At 40.2% G+C, this 25,819-nt stretch overlaps 2 protein-coding genes across 2 annotated transcripts in view; one reads left to right on the plus strand and one right to left on the minus strand.

Annotated features, from left to right (window-relative positions):
• The window catches only part of MSRA (methionine sulfoxide reductase A), a 153,509-nt gene that overhangs the window by 85,355 nt on the left and 42,335 nt on the right, over positions 1-25,819 (minus strand). The window contains exon 3 of the mRNA XM_009319712.1: positions 11,383-11,489. Coding sequence (XP_009317987.1) covers positions 11,383-11,489 — 107 coding nt within the window. The remainder of the gene's footprint in view (positions 1-11,382; positions 11,490-25,819) is intronic.
• LOC103913236 (ADP-ribosylation factor 6-like) lies at positions 20,739-21,190 on the plus strand. The gene has a single exon (XM_009319711.1). It carries the CDS (start codon positions 20,763-20,765, stop codon positions 21,144-21,146), a length of 384 nt encoding a protein of 127 aa, XP_009317986.1. The 5' UTR covers positions 20,739-20,762; the 3' UTR covers positions 21,147-21,190.

Consider the following 25,819-nt stretch of genomic DNA (forward strand, 5'->3'; position numbering starts at 1 on the left):
GTGCCTTTATGTGTGAAAGAGTTTTTCTTCTGTGAACACCTGAAATACAGTTCCGTTAAAAATTGAAAAAGACGTGGTATAACTGAGTCACCTAAAAATAACCAAAGCAAAGGAGAAAGGAGCAGCCAGAATGGAAATATATTAACCTCAATAAGCCATAGGAAGCTGGTTGCCTGCGGAAAGGTCAGGACCAAAAACTACAGAGCAAAAAGTCCTGGGGGCTGGGAGCACTGCGTCACTGAAGATGATTTCTCAGTCTTTGATGACACTTTCTGCAGTGGCCCAGCAGAGCACAGACCTACATGGTCCTGCAGTAGGAGGTATCTTAGGATGCTTTAGGCAGCAGGAAGAGGGAATATATTTTGTCCACCTTGATATGTTGGGTAGTTAGATTTACTTTTAGACCCTGTGACTAAATGGCATGTAATAAAGGTCAGCTAGAAAAAATACAAGTTTATTTTTGTCTGCAAGGATAAAAAGAAGATTTTTTCAGAAACAGGCCTGAGGAAGAAAGTGGAAAATTTGAAGACTGGGGAAGATGTGGAACTAGGAAGAAAGGGATGTGGGGCAAGGTCAAATGACAGAAGATCCTGGAAAGCCAAAGGACCGGGAAACAACGTGGGGAGAAAACAAACAAATAAAGGCTGAAATAAACTTAGGAGTGGGAAAACGAAGAGACAAGGGCAGAAGAACTGAGTTTTCTACATCAGCTCAATGCAGAGCTGTAACGTGGGCTTTGCTTGATCTTGCTTGTCAGCCCTGCATGGTGTGAATGCCGACATCCATCTAGCTGGTTCTTCACCAGTTAGGCTCATAAGCCATGCAGGATAAGATGACAAAATTACTGGCTACAGAGCCAGTGAATAAAATCAGTCAAAGCCATAGAAGCAGAGATTCCTGAACTGAAATTTTTGTAAAACAGGACTGAAGTCAGGCAAATCCCATCCCTCCATGTCCTCAGACACACCCAAATATTTAGGGACAGCAGCATCTGTCCAGCATGTTTTCTCCTTTGTGTTTCACAGCAGCTCTTAACAAAGTATCATTATATATTCTTATATGCCTGTGCACAAATGATTTATATACAGGCTTAAGCCCATTGATACACCATTGAGAAAATACTTACGTTAGTGTCTGTTGTAACTCCGTGCTTTCTTGGGAATGACTGATACGCATTAACACAAAAAGAAACGTCCTGGCTTTTGCTAGCTGGGTTGGTTTTAATGTCTGCAAGCCTACAAAGCTCTAGCACAAGACTGATAATACAGTTGATGGTGTTGCCCATCAACCAAAAAGCCCTTTCTGCAATCTAGCTCTTACTGAAATCAGTAGAGAACCTGAATCTAAAAGAAAAAAAAATTAGTCTACAAGCGATCTGTGGAAGTCAATAAAGGAGAAAAAGATCTTGATGCAAAAAGATCACAAGAGCAAAACAGACATGACAATGTTGCTTGCTAAAGCATGCTCTGATTTTTCTTTCCAGGAAGTATTGACTTGTTTTCCCAAAAGCTGAGAGCTATATTTGACTGAGTGGCATACTTCAAACAGGAAATAATACAGAGAATTCTCTGACAATTCTTCGGGGAACGAAAACGCTGAAATTAAGGAAACGCCTGAACCAGATTTTTATCTCAATTGCATTACTGGAAATCCAAAGTAATTCCATTGATTCTAATGGTGTTGCTCTGCATTTGCAGCTGTACAGCTGATCTGCATTGGGCCCTGCGAGAAAATCTTGAGAGTTATTTAAGCAAATGTTAACATCAGGTAGAAAGCAACCTCGTCAGGCTATGACAATTGTCGACACATGCTGTAGCACATACAGTTATCAAATTGTTTGAACGCGAGTGCTTAAGCGGACACTCCTATGTCCATATTTAGATACACAAGCAGCATATTTTATAAATATTGAGTATCTGTCGTTTCCATGTGTGAGCTTCGTGGAGCTCAGGACTTTTTGAAGTGTCATTATATTCTTCTATCTGACTTGAAAAGCCCTTTTTCAGATAAATTTTTGGCTTTATATTTTAGAGTTGGATAAACAGTGCAAAAGCGTTCCATGAGTACTTACTTGAGTTCTGGCTTAGACACACTTTTGTCACTGAGAAAACTTGAGGTTTGAGTAGTGTTCTTTGGATTCCACAGCTTTGCACTAAGGATAAGCAAACTGTTTGGATAGCAGAAGTAACGCTCCCAGACTTCACCATGCTCATTAAAAAATCCATGTGTCATTTAAAAAAAAAAAAAGGCTTTTTGTTTCATTTTTTAATTTGTATGGAAACTCTAAACCAGGCCAACCCCTCTCCCCCTCTCCAGATCAATGCAGAGAGTCCCACTACAAGCTTATCTTTCACCTGGACATGGATAGATTCAAAGGCCAGAGCAGAATTAAGACACAACATTCTCAACACATCTCGAGACTCAACACATCTCAAGATGATTTCTCAGTTTTCGTTTCCTGGAAATTTTTGCTTAAGTCAGTTTTAAGGGCTACATTTAACCCAAAGACAACAAGATCTGACACAGAACAGCAACAGCTAATCATAATCATCTTTCTTTTGCCTTGACCTTCTTCTAGACTATTTTATCATGTCCTCCCCTTAACTAATCTCTTAGTTAAGCTAAGCTCCTTGAGAGCTTCCTTAAGAGAAGGAACGATATCCTTTTCCCTGTAAATCACTGTGTACACTTGAACCATCATTATTAATATCATTATCAAATTGATGCTCCTGACATTCAATATGCTTGTGAAACTTCTAGTGTGCTATAACAGATGCATAATCAAGATCAAGAAATTCAAAAGCCCGAACTAGAAGCCCTTCAAAATTATCCTAGATGCCATTGAACCATGTGGGAACACGTTTACAGGCTGATGTAAAGGTATTTAGCTTCAGTGTGTTGGCATCACTACAGACTCAACACTATGTTGTCTTACTACTGGTATGACCTAGGACCCAGAGGAGATCTGTGCCCAGCTGGAGTGGCAGCTGGAGGCCAGGTCAGATAGGGTAGGACATCTCAGATGGCACTAGACTCCTGTAGGCAAGTCAGCTTAGCCCTTTAAATCTTCATCTTCTGGATCAGCATCGAGATCTGCCCTGAAGGTTGAGAATTCATCTGCATAAGTACATGAAAACTTGATGTCTAGACAAATTTAGGATGTTTTTACATTACTGGCAAGCTGAACAGAGCAAGCAATACAAAGCAGGAAACATTTTATTTACAACCCATTCTTGGAGTCAAATCTATCTGATATTTACATTGGTTTATTGTAGGGCAATTTCTAATATTAGTTTAAATGTCCAATATAAGTGTTAGCTTGAAGCACTGGCTTCACATTCACAGTACAATAAAGCAAATAGCTTCCTTGCTGAACTCCATGACCTCCCAGATGAAAAAATGATTGTAAAATAGAAAGTGCGGTTTCTTAATGTTGTTCACAGTTCTAACTTCAAATGCATGATTAGCTATATTTGCAACAGTCAGCGGGCTAAGTGAAACGCCCGGCCTTTGCTCAAATGAACAGCATACCTGCAGAATCGAAAGCTACGGAAAAATCTTGCCTTCTTCAGCATTGATAAAAGCAAGCAACATGTGCTGTTGCTGCATCCAGGGGAACAGAAATAGTATGCAGTTGGTAGCATGCTGCACTCAGCATGGGATGGTGGCACTTCTCCTCTGCCTCAGTGAGTTTTGGGAGGTGTCCTTAATCCTCCTGTGCGTTCCAGGGATGCTCGTTTGTGTTTTCATTTGGACATACACATCCTGTCCACCTCATTGTTTCAAAGTAAAGTCATCTTGGTGGCGATATTAAGATGTTTTTCCTCCCACAACATGAGATGAGATTCTACAGCCCAGAAATGTAGGAAAATTTATTAAGAAAGGTCAGAAGAACAATAACTATAATATTGAGCAAACTCTGATTTCGCATGTTATGGCTGCAGAGAAAACCATAGGGCGCTGACCATGCCTATCATAACAGAATTCCCTATCAAAAAGGTAGAAAAAAATAGACACAGCAGAGAACCGTAAAACTTCATAAATGCATCATGTAGATGCATTTCAGCATAAATTCAACAAAGAAAGCACAAGTGGGTTGTTAATCAGTGACAATAGGACAGGTCATCTCACAGACATATTTATTCGAAGAAACTCAAACAAGCCTACTGCAGTATCCTAAGTTCATGCCATTAAAGCTTTTATCTTGTTGCCACTGCCATCAAGAAACGCAGTCAAAAGTGTGCATTAGTTTTGAGCTATCTTTCTGCCGCAAGGTGGCCAAATTTTCTGGGAGTGACAAAGAAGCCAAATTTTCTGCAGTTTAAGGTAATATGAAAAGAGTTGGCAACTGCTCACACAAAACCTCCTCATCCGTAGCTGAATGCAGCTTTCTCAAAGAAGGATGAACATAAAAAGGGTATCTCTGTAGCACAGAAGAGTGATTACAAAATAAATAATGGCTTAGCTTATCAGATCAGGTTTGCTTATTTTCATAAGAACTACCACCATCAATCAGGAATCAAGTAGCTACTATTCACATCAGAGTGAAGCAAAGCTAATTCGATACGTGAAGCTCTGAAATAGACATAATTTGAAGAGGAGTAAGCAGGTGCTATTTTTTTATTGACTCGATTGTATTGCTTTAATAACAACAACCTACTTTTTAAAAGAGCTATTTAACTTTTCCCAGCCAAAAAACACGTGAAAAACTGTCTCCCAGCCAAAGCATGTTCTAAACTCACACAGCACGTTACATAAAACCACAGCTGAATGTTGTAAATTCACTCCACAAGGCATTCCTTCACGCAATCAAAACCTCAGAACTGTCGATCCTGTAAGTCTGTAAATGGTCTTTCCTCCAGCCTTGACAAATACAACTCTGACCACTTCATTTCCTTGCAGATTTCTGCTCCAAAGCTCATTGCGCTGGCCAGGAACCTCCGGCTTTTAAATCTCTCCTCTTTTCTATGATACCAAATATAAAGCTCTTTTTTGCAGCTGAGGGTTTTAGCTGGTTTGTCCCCACATCATCCCACGGCAAGCTCATGGAAGTTTCACAGTATCTGTTAGGCTGCTGAGCTGCAGACTCTCGCCTCTTACGCTGGCCAGTACTAATTCACTGTTTCCCTTATTCTGCGGAACGCATCCATCCATCACAACCTGGTTTATACCTGGTGAGGTCCACATGTGAATTAGGTATCTGAACTTCCCTTACGGTCACGAGAGATCGGAGCGTGCCTAAAATCAGGTACCTAAATATAGGCAGTTAGCGCTATTTGAGGTGCCCAGGGTATTTCAGCTATCTACGCAGGACTGGCAGATATGGTACAGCCCCTGAGGGATACTTGTGTGCTGTAGAGTGGCAGCTGTAGGTTGGCTGAGATACGCTCGGGCTTCCCCAACACCACTAGGCATGGGCAACTGAATCAGGCCCTGGGAATTACTCCATTTTGGGTAAATGTGAACTCCCGGGTCGGTGGTTAGTTGAGTCCTTCCAGTGGAGCGTAGTACTGCTCGTGCAAGCACTTCCACTTCACAAGGAAATAAGGGAGCTTCAACCACTGGCCAGCAGCTGGTTTTCAGCTCTCGGCTAAGACACGGTATCTGACTATCCCACCAAAGAGGAGCTTCAGGAAAACTACCAAAAGCGTTAATTCAATGCGTTCACAGACCTCCTGTGAGCAAGTTCTGGATCAGGAGTGCTATCATGTAACTGTAGCCACACTGAAATTTGGCCATTGCAAATGAACGATAGCACTGTAAATCCACAACCGTATAAAACAATATTCATCCCCATTCTTCCCATGGCCATCCATGATTTATCACATAACTGTTCAGGGCTTTAAAAGGTAAATAACAAAACAAAACTAAAAACCCATCTCCCCCCAAAAAAAACCCATCACTGTAAAACTCATGCAGAACAAAAAAACAGAAGCACAGAGAAAAACCAATGGTGCTTCAGGTTCAGGTGCTCCAATACCTACATCTGTGAAACCAAACAGTACATTTGAAGTTATCGGTTGAAGGATTCCCTTCTCAGTTGCACGTGTGCATATGCGATAAAGCATATGGGTAAAACTAACCCATTGTACAAATATATTGCCTCTTGTGGAGTTACACCAATAGGGAATTTAGCCCAGCACAGTTATCCTTTGGTCACTTGATTCAAAAAGAAATTTTAGATGTTTGGTCAAATTGATGTTTGTCAGGCCAAGTTTTTCGTTAAATTAACAGAAAATGCTGTGTGACAAAATGCAACGAAAAATGACTATTTGACCAAGCCAAAGATAGTTTCAGTCATTTAACTGAGCACCTTCTTCAGGCCTTCACAGAAACACATTTGCTATGGCCGCAGTGTGATCCAGTCTCTTCTCTGAGCGTCGTATACTGTTCCCTTCAAGATCTCCAGAAAGTCTACCCACCTACGGTTTTATAGGTCCTGACATTTCCACAAAGAGACTGTACTCCAGACTAACAGATTGGGCAGTGGGTTAGTTTCAATTGCCTGGATTTTTTATATTTATACTAAATTTTAATTTTTAAATTTAATTTCTTCACCCCTACTTACAATACTTTTTGAACTTCTTAAACACGTTCGCAGGCCCCAAAGCAAACAATTAGCATTGCTTCTTTCTTTTTTTCCTCTGTAACTCTGGCTTTTATTAGATTTGTTTTCTCAGTCTATTGACCAGCTGGTTTAGATTTCAGAGAGGATTTCTATCAGCATCACAACCTACTCGTGCAGAGAAACTTTCCAAGATTATACCCCTTACAGTCCAAATCATAAAAACAATGTATGACATTACTCCTAGCAAAGCTCCATCCATTTCTAAGGGCGAAAAAAAAATGTTACTTCTGTACGTCCTCTACGTTTCCTGTATGTTCAGTAAAAAAATAAATTCATTCCAGTTCTCTGGACTTTAGTAAAGGCCACATTTTTAACATCTTCATAAAATCTCGACATTTCTATACTCCTGTCTCTCTGAGCCCTTGTAACTCCCTCCAAAAACTATAAGAGCAAATGACAGCAACTCTCCCCACCAGCTTCTCTTGGCTATAACAAATCAGGAGCTTATTACCTGCTTATCACCCAGCACCTCTGTCAAGAGCTCAAGACCCAATTCATTCCTATTTATCCACAGAGAGGCCCTTTAGTTGCTTTGTGGAAGGATCTTTGCCTGCCAAATATTTGCTTTTGTAACAAAGTAATAGACCCGCATTTTGCTCCCTGTGCACAACGTTCATTGTCGGTGCTGTCCTACAGGAGGATGCAGAGACGTTGGCATTTTGGGGATGCTGTTTTAACATAAGCCAAACATGCAGGGGAGCGACTCAGTATGTTCTCGGAGCCTGAAAACCCAGCGTTAGCGCTTGACAAAACAAACGCAGGCCTCCGATTCAGAAAAAATAAATACAAATGTCTTCCCACCCTGATGTCACTGTTTGGATTATTGCCTAGATAATTCAGTTGAAAACCAAATCCAGCCTAGCAACTGTCTTGAAAATTGAGTAACCTCAGGTTCAACTGTATTAAAAAACTTCAGCTTCAGGCAAAACTGATGGAACAGCTCATTCGCAGTACTTTCACCAAGCCCTAGCCCTCATTTTATGTTTTTCTGATTACACTTACATTGTGTTACAATTTACCGGCAGCACTATTGTATTATAATATATATTACCACTAGCCGACTCTGACCGTACGCATTCAGCTTCATCAACAGCTAAAGATGCATGGCTCAATGCATATTCATTGCTGTATTGCCATTTCTCAGCTGTTAAAACAGCTGCATGAATCAGCAACAAGTTTCACAACTTAAAATAGATGTAACCCTGCAGGATACTCGGGCTCAATGCGCATTATGATTCTCACTCGTAGGCTGGCAGGAGTTAGGGAGGTGGTGCACTTAACTACAGTATTCCTCCACTCAAGCATAGCACTACCCTAAAGGTGTAAGCTACGTTAGCGTTTCAGTTTGGAGCAGAAGTGTGCTTTTGTAATAAATCTCCCGATCATTGTCACTTATCATGCTTTGGTTCACTTCACAGAGCGGTCTTGGGATAAATGAACCCAATTCCTTTTGACGGAGCTAAACCAGAAATGCACCACTGACTTCCATCTGCTAGTGGCACGTGGTTCAGAGGACCAAACTACAGCTACTGAAAAGGAAACCCTCTTGAAACGCATATAGTGTGCTCCGGGTCCTCAATACGGACTGTTTTGCTCTGCAGATCTGCTCCTCTCAGCCCATACTGCTTGCTAAACGTAGACAGAGCTGAACACAGCTATCTGGCTTCTAGAGAGGAGCTAGCGCTTCAGGTTAGCCTGTCATGGAGGCAGGAACTCATGATATAAATATTTATATCATATTAATGATATAATTAATGATATTAATGATATTAACGATATAATTAATGATATTAATGATATAAACCTTGGGGTTGTATGGTTTCTATCCTCGGCAAACAAAAATGTTTCCTTTAAGTTAACAATCATATCTGATTGTCAATCATATCCAGGGTTGTTCAGCCTGGAGAAAAGGAGGCTGAGGGGAGACCTCATCGCTCTCTACAACCCCCTGAAAGGAGGTTGTAGCGAGGTGGGGGTCGGTCTCTTCTCCCAAGGAACAAGCGATAGGACGAGAGGAAACAGCCTCAAGTTGTGCCAGGGGAGGTTTAGATTGGACGTGAGGAAAAATGTCTTTACTGAAAGAGTGGTTAAAGATTGGACCAGGCTGCCCAGGGAAGTGGTTGAGTCACCATCCCTGGAAGTATTTAAAAGACGGGTAGATGAGGCGCTTAGGGACATGGTTTAGTGGGCATGGGGGTGTTGGGTTGACGGTTGGACTCGATGATCTTAGAGGTCTCTTCCAACCTTAATGATTCTAGATTCTATGATTCTATATCTGGCTTTATGAAAAACAAAACAAAACAAAACAAAACAATTTTCTGTTTGAAGGACATTCTTAACTCTCTTCCAGGTCCTCAGCTCGAAAAGACATCTAAGAGCACATGCTCAATTATTCAGTCAACAAGCAAATAAACTACCTTTCCTTTTATTCATTTGCTGTGCCAAAAACCTGTAGAGTCATACATGTCACAGTGATTGTACTTTTAATACTTGTTAGTCCTTCCCCCGTTTGGGGTATGCACTGCTGCTTATGATGGAAAAATCAAGGGTTACGCCATCCCCACATGTTTTATCTGTCATTATCAGGTGCATAGATATGCACGTGTCACCGCCGGAAGAGCTTGGTATTTATTTTAAATTACTGCAATAATAAGGAAAGTGGTTGTATCACATTTACATTAAAATAATGTACTGCAAAACATTTAATATGAAAAGGGATTCCTCAACATATTCTTTGCTCAGTATGTTTCCAATACAACCATTCTACTGCTACTGCAATGCCACAGTAGATAATATTGTAGATATTGTTGTTGATAATACGTAGAAACCGCATATCCTCTAGGAATTTCAGTACATACTTGCTGTGTTTCCTTAGTTGGCAACACAGTCCCTTCCTTCCCCTTACTTCAGTGCAAAAACAAACCCTACATGTGATCACTTACAGAGTTCTGTCTAATTATATAAATGTACTAATTATACACACTTTTCAAATGGTGATAGACTTCAAAGTAGGTAAATTTTAAATTGTGCCATTAAGAAAATCTAGTTGATGATGGAAATTTCTGTAATATCATATTGCAATCTTCTACATCGTAATTTTGCTTTCAAGCCAGTATTAATTTAATGACAAGTAACAGCAGAGAATAATAGAGTTGGGGAAGCAAACAAGGCTGTAAGATTTACAGTGTGATATTGGTCAGCAGATGTTAACAAAAAGGATCAAAAACAATTTGGAAAAGCAATGGATCTAAGGTAAACAATGAGTAGAAAGAAGTTCTGCATGATAAATATGAATACCGAACCTTCCGAAACCACTCTGTTAACAAAGATAAACACCTGCAAGACTGACTTATCCCCATGTGTTCAGCTACTCCTGAGAAAATAGATATGTCATTGAACACTTAATTTACATGCACAGTTATCACACTGCTAAGAACGACTTGCAAATTAGTTACTTGCAGTTCAGAGCATCCCTTTGCATGCAAAATAACGCCAACTGCATGAACGAACCAGCCCTACAAGTGCACACATAGCTCAGCCCACCAATGTCATACACACGTTTAGGAAAACCAAACCGCCGCCGCACAAGACTTCAGCACGTGCACCTCCTCTTCGTACCTTGGTACAGGCTTCTGACTGCTATACCCTCACTCCTCAAAACACAGCTCTTTACCTTTAATGTTAGGTATTCACCACAAACCCTGGTTCTTCAGCATAACTCTTCAGTGAAGTTATAGTACAAGTGAATGCATGAAAGCTGATACTCTTTTAGCGCTACTTAATAGTTACTCTGTCTATTGCCCTGATGTCCTAGGTGAGTAGTTATAAGTAAGTTATGTAAGTTATAAGATGTATAACATGTAAGTTATAAGAATGTATATATCTTTGCTGTAGAGTCTGCATCTTGCATTGTCAAGGCCACTAGGCAGATCAGACAGCAATTACAAGGCAGCAACACCATAGAATCATAGAATCATGGAATCATTAAGGTTGGAAGAGACCTCCAAGATCATCAAGTCCAACCGTCAACCCAACACCACCATGCCCACTAAACCATGTCCCTAAGGGCCTCATCTACCCAAGCGCCATCTACCATAGGACACTAATCCCTCTGCCTTTAGTTAAGTAATAGCTTACGTGGCAGGGAAGAGACAGAATACATCTTCACTGAAAAACAGGACTGTGTATAGAAAGGGAAACGGTTGATCTTCTCTCACACAAATCCTAGTGTCAAAACAAATAGTCTTACTAAGTCACGGGCTGTCACATTTAACCAAAGACGTTTATGGAATGGCTTGATAGAAGCATCTTATATGCAGCAGGTGGGTGATCCTGAGTTACCAAGCAGAAACCAGGACATCAGGACTTTCCCCCAGTGTTCAAGAACTCCTAGGTCTGAGATTTAGGCTACACCCTTCAGAGTACAGAGTCCAGATATGCTTGAATAGCTTTAAGATCAGAGACTTCTGCTCTGGTGCACCCACATAAAAAAATCTCCAGAAGACATTAAAACTACCTCCGCACAAGTAACTATTTTTCTTTCTGCATAGTTACACAATGACTCACATACAAAAAAAAACATTTCACAAAAGTTGGAATTTAAAGCAAATATGATGCAAGTTCGGTATTGGAATGAGGAGCTCCAGTAGCAACACAGAGACAGTGCACAGCACAAGAAGTGATTTTGTGCTAATTGGTGACATCTTTGACCTCCGCTCATATGTCAAGCAGTTCCGCGCCCTGCCCAATGTTACCTTTTGATATTCTTCCTTAGATCTCAAGGCAGCTTCCATCTGTTCCTGAGAAAACGTGTAGATGGCCGAGCGGTACTGTGTGCCAAAGTCATTACCTTGTCGCATTCCTGGGGAGAGAGAAAACACAGAACACCATGAGGATCATCCTCCCTACCTGACTGGGGTGCAGGCATAAATTCAACAGACCTAAATTTAGGATGTCCCATACATCCGGATTAGCACGGTCTCTTACGTGCATACGCAGTAGGTATTTTTAGGAAGTCCAAGTCTTTCCTTGGTTAAATAGTCCTGAAGAGATTCAACTCTCCTTTTAAATGACATGCAAATGAAATGTGAGCATTTTACATTTTGGTACATCACACAGTAGTCAAATACAGATGTAAAACCTTAAATAATCAAGCTGCAGTTACTGTAATCAAGGTACTCTTAAAATATTTATTTTGAACCATGCAAATGGCTACAAAAAAAAGTTTATTTTACCAAGTGCTTAAAACTTCCCTTGTGCTGGAGGAGTACATCTCAATGGCAGAAAGCTTCAAAATACCCTTGGAGATAACTAGCTGTTCTCCTCTGTTCACAAAGCAATGATGTCGCTAAAAGACTAGCATGCATGTATTGCTGAATTAACTCTGAAGTTATCAGTTCCTACCATCATCACCACTAGTTACGGAGAGAAGGCATGACTCTTACGAAGCTCTCAAATCTGAGCTCCATAGAGGACTCCGACAGAGAAGTACACTAAGGAGGAGGTTTGGAGAAAGTCTGGCTGCGTTAATACTGTTACAGAGTGAGTAATGCTTAGGAACAGCAACCCTTTCACAATTTTTTTGAGATTGGGAGAAGTAGAAAACAAAGTAATACAAGTAATCTCTACTAAATTCTATTTGCAACCTGCGTGGGGATAATATGAATGGCAAAAATATATAATACTGTTTATATCTAACATTAAGAAAACAAAACCCTATTTATACATACTCAGTAACTCCTTGAAATTATATCATAAATTAGTAATTTTGGTACAAGGATTAGACCCTTTACTGCTGATAGACATAATCCCTTCAAAAGACTAGTTGTATGAAGTTGCTCATGTACGAATTTCCAAAATACGAGATGGATTCTACTCACAAAACTATAAAATAAGGGGCCAAAGCAGAGGAGAGTTTGCTGTCCCCTTAGGTGACTAGTCCAGACGTGGTCTGGCATTATGCAGTCCTAGGCAGCCACGCTGGCCAAAGGCATTGCTGCCTCGCATCGCTAGCCATTCCCATTCCCATTCCCATTCCCTCGGGCAGCAATACCGCAAGCCAGCTTTGCTGTGGATCTCATTCCATGAAGTCAAACAACAGCCTTAGAGAGGAGCTTTAGCGTTAAGAATGATCTGGAGGTGCAGTTTTGCAACGGCAAGTGCAGTTCTGCGGTTTCTGTCTTTCATAACCTTGTTCCCAATTTTGCATTCTAGAACAGAACTTTTTGCTTTGCTGTAATAAAATGTATTAATTTTGAGTTTGTCTGGTGTTTTATGTGAACTTGGGTGAGTGAAAAAGCTGGAGTGACTGCAACCCAAGACAAATTGGAAATCATCAGGATTTGTCTTTTGAGTGCCACTAGGCTACAGAAGCCCCTTTGAAGATTACCATCAGCTCTCGGGACTATGGAGATGAAACGGAGAAAAACTGTAGGTCCTGATACCCCCCGGCAAAGGGCAGAAGGTAGAGAAAGAGCCTGTGATACTACTATATCAACGTAATACTACTCATTAAAACATGCTAACTTTTAGCCCTCTTGTACTTTCCAAGGAAACAGAAAAATGGTTTAAAGGATAGTACAATAAACAAATGAAATCTGGCTGAAATATTTATGAGGGAAAAGATGCAGAAATGTTTTCAAAGATGCATTTGGACAAAAAGTCCACTCAGTGACCAACAGTATACATGAGTGAATGTGATTCTGAAAAATGTTATGGAGTTTTCTGATGATTTGGGTTACTTTTTAACTGCTAAAATGTTACATTGTTACACATAAGAACAACAACTACATTCTTCATCAATATTTAATAGTGTGGTCTGCAAGGCAGAGAGTATTTTGCTTATTTCTTTGCATTTTAGGGTGGTAGGGAGCTCTTGTAAAGCCGGTGCTACTGAACAGTTAGGCATAAAATGAATACAGGCCAGTAAAGCGTTAGTTTTGCCACGATATGTTAATGCTGATTGATGTTTGAGCTTAAGCATTAGCGTTCTACAAATCTATTTATTGCTTAACAAACTACTTAACAGCCAACTAGGGAGCAGATTACAAAAATCTCTATAAATGGAGGATCACTATATAGTACGCCAGTTTCTAGCACGCACTTCAAGAGTATGAGTTTAGCCTGAGCTCACGTGCACAGTGCTCTGCGTGAGAAGATAAACAAGATTATTTAATATATGCAAGTGCCACCATTACATAATAATAGGGAAGTGGTCAGCTTAGTTAATTTAATGAAGAGAAGGCTAAGAGGAGAACTGACTCTGATTTACAAATACCTATATAGAGAAATAACCTGAGAAATAAGGCTCTTTAGTCCTGCCAAAGTCATTTAACTAGGTAGAGCAATTGAAAGCCAAAGTATACAAAATCCAGATGGGAAATAAGGCAACGTTCAAATAGTGAAGAACATTTCTCACTGGAACAATGCACCTAAAGCCACATTCCTTTCCTGAGGGCTTCACATCAAGGACATACGTTTTCCCCAAAGATATACCAAAGCTCAAAGAGCTGTACAAGGTCAGTGATGAAATTAATGAAGTTAAGGAGGAGGTCAGACTGTGCGATAATAACGGCCCCTCCTAGCACTCAGTTGTTGGCTTGCGCTGTTAAACCATCCACTAGCTATGAAGAAGACTGAACAGGTATTGTAAGTATTACCTCAAAGTGTAGCTTTAATGTGATCAATCATCTAAGCTAAAATGTCATTTATTTTTACTTGTTACTTAAATCAATTTGTACCTAAATCTCCCACAATAAGTAGCTAATACATTGTCTAAGCCACAAAAACTACGAGGTAATAAAACAAAATAAATTCCATGTGTACAGACATAATCGATTGCCACTGTTGCTGTTCTTATTTGTAATGTACCTCACATGTGCAAACTTACTTCTCAAGGGTCCGTCACTGATTTTTTAAAACCCTCTGGCAAGTCTTACTTGTTGAGATTCACTAACTCAATGAGTAGCAAACAAGGCAAGAAATTCAATTTACTGAACAACTGTGGTAGGATGATTGAGCTTAACAATCTTGTCTTTGAAAGAAAGTCTACTGAATCAAAAATGATCTCTGCTTGGCTATCTAAAAATTCTACAATGTCATCTGTAGTTAACTTTCCTTCCGCTTCTGAAATGCCTTTCTTATTTTGTCTATCATGACATTCTGTCTCTCTCTGTTAACACAACACCACAGTTATGCACATTAGGCTTCAGATAAGAATGCAAAAATATAAATAATTGATTTAATAACATTGGCAAACACATTGGAAGATATTGTGTACTGCTAAATCAAAAGCCATTCTTACAAGGGATTGTCAACATCGCTGCCATCGATTCTAGCTACACTGGATGCACATTAGAATCTGAAAAAAATGTTTCTGCTGAGACAATGAACCAACCTCTTATCTTCTGTGCACCAAAATGGTTCCACTGAAGTCAAGAAATTTGTTCTAAGTTTACAATAATACAACTAAAACCACAAATAATCTCCACAGGCTTCAAGCCATTCACCTTGCCTACAAGGTCCCAGGTAATTAAAGAGGACTCAAAACACATCTGTTAACACCCTTCAAAACCAGTATCTATTGCAAACTGTAATCAAGCATTATAAAAACATTGAGATTTAGAAGTACTTTGAATGACCACTATTTTTGTTACATTTTCATAGAAAAATGAATAAAGCTCTTGACATTATGGATTGGATGGATTAAAGCAATATTTATTATCACTAATGGATGCATTTCAGGATTAGATTTCCCACAAAAATTCTCTACGAAGAATTTTATCAGAATAAGACATTTGCACTTGAGAAGAAGAAAGTTTTCTTTTTCACCTGTGCCAAACTCCATTTTTAAGAGATGCACATGATTTTGCTTTAATTCCAAATCAAATCAGTCAATCAGGTTTGTCTAAATCTTCAGTACTGGAAGAAGGAATAATTCCTACAGAACATCAGCTGCACATCTTCAGAGCAGCTGGATCTCCTGGGCACGGAAATGCTGATTGCCTACAACTGTTCTTCTGCAAGACGTCTTAAAGTCACTCTCTGTGCAAAGCCTGCCAATTTAGGGATAGAATTTAGGGTAAAGCCAGGAGAGAACTCTTTTCATCAAGGATATAAAATATGGGGAAATCTGTCAGCAGGGTCCGAACCTCTTTTTCATTCTAGGCCGAGACAGTAACCAGGTTGCTTCGTAAAGACGTTAACAAAATGTATTAACACTGAGAAATGAGGTCTCCGACAGGAAGAAAGATCTTCACCAACTCTTTCAGAAACTTTGCAATGATAGAATGAAATAACACAGAAGAAGCCTTCTCTGCAGCTGTAATGACCAGCAGATACATTTTGAGTCATCTCAAGCCCAATTCTCTCTAATAGGTAGTTTGCGGAAAAGCTTCCAGAGGCCTGAAAGCAGAACGTCATCTTACACGTAGCATCAGACCTGGTCCACTTGGTCACAAAGCACACCCAGAGGACTCGTTCCCAGTGTTGATCAGAATCTCTGTAACTAGAGACAACCAGGCAGCGTTTCAATGTCCCTGCCGTGATGCAGAGGAAGCCAAAGCCTCGGTGATTTACCTGATTTGTAGCTGGTGTAAGAAGGTTCAGAGCAGAGGCAGGTCCTTGAGCTTCACATCAGGTCCTCCAGGATTCTGACACCAGAACCCCCTTGGCCAGCCCAGCGTTTCCAAGATCACCCCATTTCATCTGGCTGTGCTTTACTAATGTCAATGGTGCAAGACAGTAACTGGCAAAAAAAGCAAGTATCTATCACCCTGACCCGGTGATCAGGAACACATCCAACGGTAACAGGAACAAATACAGCCTGGAGTCAAAAGGCTGGCACCTGCTGTTGATACCTGAGACAAAGAAAATCAGCTGCTATGTTGAGAACAGCCGTAAAATCTCTTGTCAAAGAGATGTTTAGATAGAGAGGCTGAATTTAGAACTGATAGAAAAGCATAGAATTTGCACCTCTCTGGCAAGATACAAAAATACATGGTTTTGGATACGGCTGCATGGTGCCAAAGAGTATAAGCCCAAAGCACAGTGCCTGTGTGAGCACTGGCCAGTCCCCGTAAGCTCTTGTCTCTAGAGAACCAGTGAGGATGAGGGCATTTGGAGCTCTAAATGTGTTTAGATCTTGGGCATGGATCATATTTAGGAATTTTACTTTGGCTGACCAAAGCACCTCAGCGGTTCTCAGCCTGGACCGCTCTGGAGAACATAAAATTTCCTCACTGTGCCAGCAGAGACCAGAACACCAATTAATCAAAAAATGCCCTCAAGAGCTGAGTGCATGCTCTGACTTATATGAAACAGAAATTTGTGGCCGCAGGATAGTAGATGGAAAGGACAGGGAGCTGTGATGGTCTCCCAGATCCTGCAAAAGGAACGATTCCCAGATTGAGATTGCCATGCAATAGAAACACACTGCTGCTGGAAAAACTATTATTTCCCAAAATGTAGATAACACTTAAAGAAATGGCTCTAAAAAGCCCTCTTATAACACTTCGATATCTTCTGAGGCACCTGGGTAGGAATGACTTGGGTTTGGCCTCCCCCATATTCTTTGGCATCAAAGTAGCAAATACTAGCTCTCTTTCGATTTGAGTGATCAGAATATATTAAATCATCCCTGCCTCTGTTCAGCTGGTCGGTGCTTTTTCCTTTGTGGTTTCTATACCTTGTCAAAACTACAGTGTCTTCCTGCCTGGGGCAAAGAGTTGCCCCTTTCAAGCAGTTACACTGCTGTTACGCTACGGTGTGAGTTTCTGTTGAGATGCACCTTAGGTAGGTCATTGTCCTTCCTGTGTAACTCCAGAGTATCCTGAGGTCAATAAGAAATAGGAATATCCACAGCATTAATAAAAAAAACATATTTCCCAGTAGTATACTTTCTTTTTTTTTTTGCTTTAGAAATTGGGAATTAATTGCAAACAAGCAGATTTGTTTCAAAACAGTGATTTTTGGATATATTACCTACAGAAGGCTAAAGCAAAATATACTTTATTTATTTTATTGGCTAAATCAGGGATTTCTTTTGAAGACTCAACCCTGCAATGACTTGAAAGTAATACTTATACAACACTCCTTATCTTCCCTCTGTTTAAAAATAATAAAAAAATGTAATGGCATCATTCGTCACCCTTGCTATTCTCAGAGGATCCCAAGCATAATGGAGATAACTGGCTAAGGTCTGCCAGACTCTTCTGGGCCACCCAGTGAAATTTTAAAGAGCAGTTCATAGCTCTTATTTTTGTCGTAATTTTTTCTGTGATGTATAGACTTTTCCGCAGCTGTCACTTATTTTCTTATAACCGCAGAAACCTGATATACTGATTGGTCATTTTCTTTTCCCCAATCAATCCTTGCTGAGTTAAGACTAATAAAACTCCTTCTTCCAGCTCATCATATAATTATTTAGTAAAAATCAATTGCACCATGTCACCCTGGCTTGATGTCATCAATCACTGTAATGATTATATCTATACGGCTTAAAAGTTGCCAAGGGAAAGTAAAACTCTTTATAGCAAATGATTAAAGGAGAAAAATGTTAATAGAAAAGAAGTTAGTTACAGTGCTGGGGATTGAGAGTTCTTGATGATTTTCAAGGTGCTGGAGTGCAGGAAGGATAAATGAAATATAAAAGTTTCTTCGGAAGGTTAGGATACATTAATGAGCTTGTACATATTAAAGAAAACTTTTATACTGTCAATAGACCAAGAGGTTTACAAAGCTTTCAATAAACATGGTTTTCAGTGTCAAGGAGGAAACTATAGTTTTGGTCTTCCTCATTTGCTTTGGGATCAAGACAGCAAATACTAGCCACATTCCAACTTGCACATACACTTAGAACATCATGCCTACAGCAATGTTTTTAATAATTTACGTCAGCTGCAAAGACGTCTGGTCTTTAACCTTCATCAAACCACCAGATTACAGGTTTTCTGGCATAGCTTTGAAGCTAAAACAGAATCACAGATTTGCTGAGGTTGGAAGGGACTTGTGGAGGTCTCTGGTCCAATACCCCTGCTCAAGGTAGTGTCAGCTAGGGCAGGTTGTCCAGGGCCTTGTCCAGTCCAGTTTTGAGTATCACCAAGGACAAAGAGATTACAAATTCGTACTTGTTTAAGATTTCCAGTGCTGGTGTAAATGAGCTTGTTGATAACAGTCAATACAACACTCACTGTATGAAATAACAATAGCTCTTTAAGTAGAGAGTTTTTCAGACAACAGATTCTTCATTAATGCCATAACATACCCAGAAACACTGATGGAGACACAGGAGAACACGCTCCATCACTCTTTTAGCAAGGACATTTTGTGGGAATGGGATGAGCTGCTGCCACCAATTTGCTGCAACAAGAAATCTTGCCTGTTCCCACCACCGATGGCCAACATGCTGCTACAACAAAACCAAAATAACAGTGAAAAAGAGCAGCTTTATAAATCTTTGATTTTGTGGCACCTGCCACAGCAGTCATGTCTCAAAGTTCACAATGTTTCCCAGTGTGGCCAGGCTTGACTCTGACCTATGCCAACCAGGTACATGACACCTCTGCCTTCTCCCCAGAGCTGAAGCAGTGATACATTTGGACTCGATGATCTTAGAGGTCTCTTCCAACCTTAATGATTCTATGATTCTACCTGCACTGCCTTTTGGTGCAGATGTGAGGAGGAAGGCCTTCCTCCTCTCTTCCAGCAAAATACCAGAGGAGAACTAAGATGCAGAAGGCGTGCAAATGGGTTTGTGAGATGAGGGGAGGAACAGCCAAGAAAAGAGGTCCCATGGGATTGAGCTAAATGGAAATAGTCTCAGCACCACCCTGTAACGATATCAATTTCCCTGCCAGGCCTTCTACAGCTTCCTCATCTCTTACACAATTTCCCATCCCAACTCACTGGGGAGGAGTGCAGTTGATACAGTGACAGAGATAAAGAGTAGTCCATCATCACTATCTGTAGACCCTAATGACACCCTATCCAAAAGGTTTAACAGCATTGCAATACCAAAAGCCATCACAATATGACCCCATTGGACAATGCCCTTAATAACATGCTTTAACTTTTGGTCGGTCCTGAAGTGGTCAGGCAGTTGGACTAGATGGTCATTGTAGGTCCCTTCCAACTGATATTCTATTCTATTCTATTCTATTCTATTCTATTCTATTCTATTCTATTCTATTCTATTCTATTCTATTCTATTCTATTCTATTCTATTCTATTCTATTCTATTCTATTCTATTCTATTCTATTCTATTCTATTCTATTCTATTCTATTCTATTCTATTCTATTCTATATTGGACATAAGGAAGAAATTCTTTACAAGAGGGTGGTGAGGCACTGGAACAGGTTGCCCAGGGTAGTTGTAGATGCCCCATCCCTGGAAGTGTTCAAGGTCAGTTTGGATGGGGCTTTGAGCAACCTCATCCAGTGAAAGATGTCCCTGCCCAGGGCAGAGGGCTTGGACTGGACGATCTTTGAAGGCCCCTTCCAACCCAAACCATTCTGTGATTCACATACCATCATCACACCATACTAAATTAGTACGGCCCACCCTAGCATCTGCTGGGAAAAGTGATCCAAGAACTACAAGCTGACAAGAGAAACCCTCTCAGGAGATTCTTCACGTCCTCCTTCTCCCACCTGGAATAAATCTCTCCTGCCCCTCTGCATTCACCAAACCCATTTCCTGGGCATTGGTCTCTACAGTTTTGGCAGTCAGCTTTATATCCAATATGAAATACAGGGGCAACTTTCAGAATGCATAACTCTGCAGTGGTAGGTTTTAAGTTCAATCCAGCAAAATGCCCACCATTTTTTTCTGCTTCCAACGTTTATCTTCTGTTGTCCATATGCTAGCGTTTTTTTTTCAGTGAAGGAGAAGCACATATATCACATGTATTTCATGTAGGTCAATAACTGTTGCTTTCCCCTTAGTTGTTCACAGAGACATTCCCATATGGTATACCAGGGACTTTATGCAGGCCTCCAACATTATCAGATTTGAGTCATGAAGAGTTATCAGGTCTCCCTTTTGTCCATTAGTGGAAACGACAGGCTGTCCTCAAGAAGAGGTAGTAGTACACCGCCCCTATATATGTCACCACCATCCCCACCGTGGGCTTCAACATGGAGACGGTTACTTACAAAAACGTCAAGTTCAACGTGTGGGATGTCGGGGGCCAGGACAAGATCCGTCCCCTCTGGAGGCACTACTACACGGGCACGCAAGGGTTGATCTTTGTGGTGGACTGCGCCGATTGCGACCGCATCCACGAGGCCCGCCAGGAGCTCCACCGCATTATCGATGACAGGGACATGCAGGATGCCATCATCCTCGTCTTCGCCAACAAGCAGGACCTGCCTGATGCCATGAAACCCCATGAAATCCAGGAGAAACTGGGCCTGACCCGAATCAGGGATAGGAATTGGTACGTGCAGCCCTCCTGTGCTACAGGGGATGGACTCTACGAAGGGCTGATGACATGGTTAACATCCAATTATAAATCCTAATGAGAGAATAACTATTTAGTCTACAAAGAATTAAAGAAAAAAAAAAACCCACATGGCTTTCCGGAAGAATGATTCTCTACTGAAAAGTAGGCTCTATCTCTGACCAATTCTCTTTGCTTTTTATTAGCATTATTATTCAATAGTTATAAAATGCATCACATTGCTTCTCAAGATAGTTAAAATATTTTACAAAACTAGAAAGTCTGAATGAAGACTTGGTCTGAAAGAACAGTTCCCTGTATGCTTTGTTATTTATTGATTCATTCAGATATAACATTGCTTACATGCATTTTGGAATGCTCTTTGACCTTTGAAGGAAGTGCATGATCTACTTGAGCCCACAAAAAAACATAGGTTAGTTTTTGACGAGTGTCACAAAGCTCAAGTATCAAGCGTCACCGGCAGATAGGAATTTTAATCCATTTCTAATTATTAATTGAAAATACATCTTTACCAGTAGTGCATAGAACAGGCAAATAGAATGGTGAATATATACATAAGTCATCCTTAATGGCATTAAACTTACTGCAGGGGACTGGCTTTTACTTAACTTTAATCAAAAGTTAAATGATTAGGTTTAGACAAGTTTTTAGACTTTTTCTGTCATAAACAGACATTAGGCCCTTTCAGAGGTGCCTCCTCTTAAAAATCTGCCTCAGGGCTGGGTGAACTTAGGACGGGAGTGGAATCTTTAAACAGTATTTATCGGTGCAGCTGGAACTAAACTTTCAGGTTTAGGCAACCAAAAGCTGACCAAACATAGGTGCCTAATTTGGGGCGAGTCAATTGTGTTGACTAGATCTCCACTGAAAATCGTGGGAGCTGAGACACTCCATGCCCATGGAAACATCTAAATTTAGGTGACTTTATCTCAGTCTTTATCCTACCTGACGTGTATATGCTGGTCAGACAAATCTGACCGAAGATCTTGATAGTCTTCAAAACCAAATAAATGCATAGAGCAGAGATGTCTAGAAGAGACTGGAGGACGTGACATACTATAAGGGAGCCCCAACTGGAAGACAGGCAGAATGTCCAAGAGGATCTGGCGTGGCGAAGGACATTTCTGTTTAGGCATCTGAATTGGACCCTCATTGCCTCTTTTCTTCATGGACTAGCTGTGTTGCGATGCTTACAATAAGCTGGACAACTACTGATCATGTGATAAAGTATAATTAAGAAATAGAGCAATTCAGATCAGGTACTACACAGAGCTCAGCTATGGAATCACACAAATTTGCTATTGTTTTCATCATGTGCCTTCTCCTCTCTCTTCATTTATCTGTTGCTCACTAATGTCTTGCCTAAATTTAGGCATGTGTTAACACTATGAATCTAAACCTGCTATGATCCACCAGGTGTTATTGCAATAGTAGTAAAAATAATTAGCGATAATAAAAATAACAATGTTGTCATTTGCTTTTATCAGCAGATAAACTCATGGGACACTGCTCTCTCAGAACACAGAAAGTATGCTCTTATAAATATGCAAGAGAAAATTGCAGGCAGAGAAAAACAGTCATTCACTGAAAATATTGTTGTTTAGAATAGAGTCGGCATTGACCTCTTGTACCTAATTATACATGAAAACAAAGATTAAAAGCCTGCTAATAATCACCATAAACTATGATTAATGATGCCATGCTTCAGTGCCTCAGATTTCTAGACCCAAGTACAGTAGATTCACTAGTGGGTTATTCGAAAAAGAAAAGAATATTTGGTATTACTTTGTTCTGACTTTGTCTATTGCTTCCCTTGTATAAAGATTAGGAACAGTCCATCAAAAAAGTCTGCAGAAAAAGACCTTCTGAGGTTGCTCTTTTCTAATTCTATAAATACACATGCAAATCCAGCTGCTGTTGTTCACACCGCATACCCATGGATATTTGGACTTCATGGATATTTGAAAGCTACCGAAGACAGTCCTAAGCATTGAGAAGTCCAGATTTTCCTTCAAAAGTTAAAAATCAACAAGCCTGAATAAAATGAAGATTCCCTTCCTTACCCCTTCCTCTTCCTCTCCTCAATTACAAACACAGCTATGCTATAATCACAAAATAACCCAGGAGTGATCCCAAGGATGACCGTAAGACAATAAAAGCACTTTCCAAAGTTGTTCTTAGCAGATACCGGCATTATGAACAAAAGGAATCCCTTCAGGTTACTGCTGGGTTCATGTTTCCCACAGCATAAGAGTCACAGTGTCATCTTCAATGGCAGAAAAGACTGATGCCATGGCTTTTCTCATCTTCAGGGAACCATTTTATTACGGACTGTAGCAATACTGAAAGATGAAGTTAATTTTTAGTAGTTCTGGAAAACTGCTTAACACATCATTGTCACATATAAAATAAATAAGCTAAAAGTAGTTTAAAGGTAAGAAGAAATCAGAGCCCAGAAGGACTTTTGCCCTTGAGCCAGAATTGATTCAGCACCACTCACTTCATAATGCAAATTATTCAGCCCTCTCAGCAACCACTGCACTGGCGAATAATCCCCTTCATTAAAAAAGATGCAGAGTCAAATCTCAGCTTCTCACTGTGATATGGAAAAACAACATCTCCTAAACTGGAAATATAGGTCAGAAAAAGTCTATTCTAATTTATATGGATAAAAAGAGCCTAATATGCAAATTAGGTCATGACAGCTAAAATTCCTGGGGATGCAAAACAGCCTAATAATATGTATTTATTTTTAATGCATATTTAGTTCTAGAGAAAGGACAAAGAACGGGAACAACATAACATTAGGCATTTCAGTTCATGAAAGAAATGAAGTTGCATTCTCAAAAGGCAATATTGGTTAGCACCACCGGCAAAGACTCTCTTTGCTACTTTGCAAAAAGTATAGACTGCAGGTATTTATGAGGTGATTATGGGCAAGGGACCACTAAATTGGTTGCTGGTGGGATGGCTAGACATCAGTCAACTAAAAGTCCCATCACTGAGATTTCATTGGCGAGAGCGGGAATTAGAAGAACCTGAAGGCAATGGAAGACACTGTCTCCTATCAAACAACTCACATATAGTGCATCTGTCTATCGTCGAGTCTTCAGTCCTGCATGAACCAATATACATTTATCTTTATTGAGTCTCAGCATATCGATTTCCATGGCTTTTTTTAATTTATCAACACAGAGCTATGTTTTATTTGTTTCCTCCAAGAGCCTCCTAGCAATGTCTTTACCACAGATTTAATGAGCATCCTCTCCACTATATCCTCCAAGTCATTAATGAAAATATTGAAGAGTATTGGACCAAGAATGGCTCCCTGAGGGGTCGGTAATTCTATTTTGAATATATTTAATATGTCTGGGGACAACAGATTTTGTATTTCTATTGGTTTTTTTGTTACACCTTGTAATAATACTGAAACCATCAGGGCTCTTAATAACATTTGAAATACAGGACAAAGGTGCTTTGTCCTTTAATCTGAGACTTGCAAATTTCATTCAAATTATAAAGGGAAGAGAGTTACAGAAATGTGAAGAAAAAAAATCAAAAATGGTTATATTTTACATGGAGAGATTACTTTTTTCCCTTTAATCTCTAAATGAAGTTACAGGCCTGTAGCAGAATACATAATGCCGGTTTAGGGTCGCTGTAGCGTTTTTTATGTGTACAGCTGTTCTTCCACTGGTATAAGTAGACACATCTGCTCATTAGCAATACAATGTCATTTCTAGTGTCTAATTTTAATTATTTGCAGATGATAGATTCCTTATGCAATGTCTAAAAAAAGTACAGTCCTTCAAAACTGGTGAGAAATAAATATACCCTCTGCAACTAAAATGGGTCAGCGCAATCAAAACCAGATATTAATCTGGAGAATTCATGTATCAGCACTAAGGCTAAATGCCAAACTGTTTGGAAGGTCACAGGGAGAAGAAAGGGCTCATACATCTCTTCTTTATCGTGGATACACAAGACATATGGACTAAGAGATGTTCTGAATGAATCTGGCAGGTGATGAGTTCGTTGTAGTACAGATGGTCCTCAACTGCTGGAAAAATATCAGTTCTGCTTTCATTTCCTGTACAAACACAGGCAAGATAAGGACTTCTTCATGACAGAAAGGAGGAATGAGATTACTTACCAGTAACTTTGGTCCTTTGTCTATTCACACTCAAAGAATCAATAAGGCTAGAAGAAAATTTCCAGAAGCTCCTGGGCAGCGGTGGCCGTGGGTGCCTTTACCCTTCACCCCACTGTCAGAGGGCGGCCAGAACGATGGAGTCCTGGCTTCCCCTCAGCTCCTTCCACTAATTCAAACATCCAGAGAGCCAGAAAAAGCAATGAAAAAGGATGGGATTTGTGTACAGCAGGGGCTCACCCCAGAGAACTGTAGTTGTACCTGAGTTATTTCTTGTGGGCTGGGAAGGATCAGGTACTCTTGACAAACATGGGGAGCAGAACTACCAAAATAAGCAACCGTTTTGGATCGTGTTCAAGAGAGAAAAGAGCTAAAGCAGGCGAGTGGATTTTTCATTTGCCCCGAACATGTTTTAAAGAGAAATAAATAGTATTTGTTTTCTCTTCTGCTTGTCTTCTGTACAGCCATTGAAAGCAACAAGGAGCGTTTCTTTAAAGTTGCCCCGGACTGGGCTGAAATCTCTGACACGTGTAGGACTTCAGCCACACACAGGGTCAGGAGACTTATGAACAGTAATATGC

Source organism: Pygoscelis adeliae, unplaced genomic scaffold (assembly GCF_000699105.1).
Source record: "Pygoscelis adeliae isolate BGI_AS28 unplaced genomic scaffold, ASM69910v1 Scaffold121, whole genome shotgun sequence".
NCBI classification, from domain to species: Eukaryota; Metazoa; Chordata; class Aves; order Sphenisciformes; family Spheniscidae; genus Pygoscelis; species Pygoscelis adeliae.

Coding starts and splice junctions, on each gene's coding strand:
- LOC103913236 (XM_009319711.1), top strand. CDS start 20,763: ATGGAGACGGTTACTTACAAAAACGTCAAGTTCAACGTGTGGGATGTC.